Below are 3,871 nucleotides of genomic sequence, written 5' to 3'. Positions count from 1 at the left end.
TCCAGCTGGCCTTCAAGCTCCTGGGCTTGGTGATCTGCATTTTGAAACTCGATTCCTCTGCTCTCAGCAGTGTCAATTCTTTTTATGGTAACATGAGTGCAAATGTCCTCCGCCTCAGAGGTGCAAGCACAGGGCAGCTGGGAAGAAGACTGATGGACACGCCAGCTCTCCTCGCTCTGCACTAAAGACAGAGTGAAGCCTTTGGCCTCTCAGGAATCACAGCTATTCACTCGAAGTGCAGCTGCAGTGCTGAGGATCTCTGTCTCCAAGAATCCTCCTCAGGGATGACAGGGGAATCTAAAAGAAAACAAAAGAATCCTTAAAGCTATTGAAGAGCACACATTGTCTAGAACGGAGAGTGAAGATGCTGGAAAGCCCTTCAACATTGTGAGTGGATGAAATCTGACTAAAACTGTGACTTTGAAAGTTTAGTCACCCGTGCTCCCATGTCCCCAGTGCTGTGGGTCAGGACTGCCCCCTCTGGAGCCCATGGGAAGAGGCCCCTGCTCCTCACGGCAAACTCAGGCAGCACAAAGGGAAGCTCAAGCCATGGAGCTCAGTGATGGTCCTGGCAAGATGAGGGTAGATAATGTGTATGCTTGGGCGGGGGGGGGGGGAGGTTCTGCGCAAAAGTTTTGCTCATACAAAACTGTCTCCTGTCTTCTCACTGTCTCCTCTTCCTTGGATAGTCACAGTGGGCCCTGAGGGAGCAAATGCCCAACAGCAGCTCCCCCACTGAGTTCCTCCTTCTGGCATTTGCGGACACATGGGAGCTGCAGCTCTTGCACTTCTCGCTCTTCCTGGGCATCTACCTGGCTGCCCTCCTGGGCAACGGACTCATCATCACTGCTGTCACCTGTGACCACCACCTCCACACCCCTATGTACTTCTTCCTCCTCAACCTCTCTGTTCTGGACCTTTGCTCCATCTCCACCACTGTCCCCAAATCCATGGCCAATTCCCTGAGCAACACCAGGGCCATTTCCTACTTGGGATGTGCTGCCCAGGTCTTTCTGCTTCTCTTTTTGTTCTCAGCAGAAAATTATCTTCTCACAGTCATGGCCTATGATCACTTTGTCGCCATCTGCAAACCCCTGCACTATGAGACCCTCATGGGCAGCAGAGCTTGTGTCAAAATGGCAGCAGCTGCCTGGGCCAGTGGTTTTCTCCATGCTGTGCTGCACACTGGAAACACATTTTCACTACCACTCTGCCAAGGCAACGTCGTGGAGCAGTTCTTCTGTGAAATTCCCCAGATCCTCAAGCTCTCCTGCTCAGACTCCTACCTCAGGGAAATTGGACTTCTTGTGTTTAGTGTTTGTTTAACCTTTGGATGTTTTGTTTTCATTCTTCTGTCCTATCTGCAGATCCTCACAGTCGTGCTGAGGATCCCCTCTGAGCAGGGACGGCACAAAGCCTTTTCCATGTGCCTCCCTCACCTGGCTGTCATCTCCCTGTTTGTCAGCACTGTTGTGTTTGACCATCTGAAGCCCCCTTCCATGTTATCCCCAGCTCATGATCTGGTGGTTGGAGTTCTGTACGTGGTGGTGCCTCCAACACTGAACCCTCTCATCTACAGCTTGAGGAACAAGGAGCTTAAGGGTGCACTGAAGAAACTGATTCAACCGGGACAATGTCAGCACCCATAACTGTCCCACATGCATCCACTCATCATTCGCAGGGTATCTGACATCAAGGCTCTGTGTTCTGGTCTTTCTTTCCTACTTTTCTCTTTTACATCATTGTTAAAAGAATAATTGTTTGCTTCATGCCACCTCTCCTCAGGAAACTCTCATCTGAATCTGACGCAGAGACCGTGTTGAAGCAGGAAGCCAGGCTTCCCCCTTCATCAGCAGAGATGGGGGAACCTCGGAGGCCACTAGTCTGAGCTCCCTCAGATGCCCCCAGTGCAATGAGGGGAGTTTCCCTTTGCAGTGTCGCTTTCGGCACTGATACTGAGGGAGTTCAGGGGAAGAGAGTCAGGCTTGGATGAGCACAGGTGGGCTGAGACCATGGGTCCCATGTCCATTAGGAGAGCTCAGCTCCCCTGGCCACAGTCACACTGTGATTCCACCGTCCTCTTCTGCAAGGCTGGCAGCCAGCTGTCACTGTGGGTTGGTCCCTTGCCTCTACACTGCTCCAACACTCAAAGCAGAGCAGGAGTGGAGAGGAGGGGAGGGGAGGAGAGTCTGGACACAGCTTGTGGGGACAGAGCCTGTGCTCCTCAGGACCATCCCCCCACTGCCACAGCAGGAATTTCTGGGTTGCAGCCTTTGCATGGGGCCTGCATCTTTCCTGGAGACACATCCAGCAAAGCCAGCAGGACTTTTTCCTTTCAGGGCTATTCTCCCTATTTCCACCTGATCCTGCTGTGCTCTGGTGTGGCTATATGGGCTAAGCGTTCTCCTAACGTGGTGGTGGTAGGCTTGTGCTTCCCTGTGCATTCCTGTGAAGACAGGCAGGAGCAGGCTTTGAGCACCTTTATGCCAGAGCTGGTCTCCAGAGCAACATTTCTATAATAAAAGGGGATCTCCTCTGTGATGTGCCTGAAGTCTGGCCTTTCTTCAGAAGGGGGAGTCAAGAATACTCCCAAGGGATTGCACCACAAAAGGGCTTGCTGTTCTGCTTGTGAACTCCATGGGCTCTGGAGGACAAGCTCAGAGTCTCCAAGTGATCTGTTAGGGACCACGGATTGGATTTGGGGCTCATTCCCCAGTGACCAGTGCCAGTGGAGATGGAGAATGGTCTCTGAGTTGCCTACCCAGGGCTATCACACAGGTGACAGTGCTGATGGCAGATGGCCACACTTCTGGAGGGGAATCTGAGCCCCCCAGGAGAGCTCAGGGGACAATGTGTGCCTGTGGGTGGGCAGTGAGTGGAGCCTCACAAAGTGAGAGACAGTCCATGGTGGATAAGCAGAATGTACAGCACTAAATCCAGGTATGCCCAGGGAAAGGAGGGCTCTGCAACCCGCGGAGAGGCAGTGGGGAGCCAGGAGGCAGCGGGAAGGGGGCCTGGAGAGGGATTCGTGCACCCTCTGTGAAACACCATAGGCTGGAGTTAGTGCCCACCCAAACACATCTCCTGCCATTGCAGACACCTTGGGGTCACTCTGAGCACTGTCCATGAGCACAGGCACGTGCCAGCAGTGTCAGTGGTGGTGATGCCTGTGTGGCTGGGCCCTCTTGCCACCTGAGCAGCATGGCCAGTGCCGAGTCAGGAGTTCCCCTGTGGCCCCACAGTTCGCTCACGCTGCAGAGCAGCAGTGTCAGCGTGGGGCCCTGCGGGGAGCACCAGGGAAGGGTGCAGGCAGGGCTGGACAGGCCAGCGTGGACATTCGCACGTGGGGAAAAGCTCTGTGGGGAGCAGGGATGTCCCAGGAGAAAAGCAGGGCAGCATTCAGCGATGGAAAATGAGAACGAGAAACAGGTTTCTCTGTGGCGCAGCTCGGGGCAGGCTGCTCTGTCCCTGCGGCAGCAGGAGGTGCCGGAGGGGCTGCAGGGCCAGGGCTCTCGTGCTGTGCTGGTCAGCGGGGTGGGCATGGAGGGTCTGCAGGCAGACAGGGAGGGGGATCTGCTGGACACAAGAGCAGGGGAGACAGAGAGTGACGGGTGTCATTGCGGGGCCTCCTCCCCCTTGCCGGGGAGCTGCTGCCCTTGTCCTTGGGCCTGGCCTGAGTTACGCTGTGGACATGCCTGTGCCTGGCCCTGCACCTCTCAGGCCCTCACCCAACGCAGTCCCCGTCCTGCTGACCTGACTCCCCATCTCTACCTCAGACATACCTATGCACTGCAGTCAAAAGGAGTTATTTGGTTTGAACCGCTATGCAGGTACCACTGCACAGAGTGTTATCTGGATGAAAAAGTGAAGG

At 54.8% G+C, this 3,871-nt stretch overlaps 1 protein-coding gene across 1 annotated transcript; it reads left to right on the top strand.

Moving 5' to 3' along the window:
• Positions 1-713: 713 nt before the first annotated feature.
• Positions 714-1,649, top strand: LOC136996363 (olfactory receptor 14A16-like). The gene has a single exon (XM_067317289.1). The coding sequence runs from the start codon at positions 714-716 to the stop codon at positions 1,647-1,649; it is 936 nt and encodes a 311-aa protein (XP_067173390.1).
• The last annotated feature ends 2,222 nt before the right edge of the window (positions 1,650-3,871 follow it).

This window comes from Apteryx mantelli, unplaced genomic scaffold (assembly GCF_036417845.1).
Source record: "Apteryx mantelli isolate bAptMan1 unplaced genomic scaffold, bAptMan1.hap1 HAP1_SCAFFOLD_34, whole genome shotgun sequence".
NCBI classification, from domain to species: domain Eukaryota; kingdom Metazoa; phylum Chordata; class Aves; order Apterygiformes; family Apterygidae; genus Apteryx; species Apteryx mantelli.
The sequence above is the reverse complement of the archived record's forward strand: the minus strand, read 5'-3'. Positions and strand labels throughout refer to the sequence as shown.

What these genes read in the sequence shown, in the direction of transcription:
- LOC136996363 (XM_067317289.1), top strand. Translation starts at nt 714, where the DNA reads ATGCCCAACAGCAGCTCCCCCACTGAGTTCCTCCTTCTGGCATTTGCG.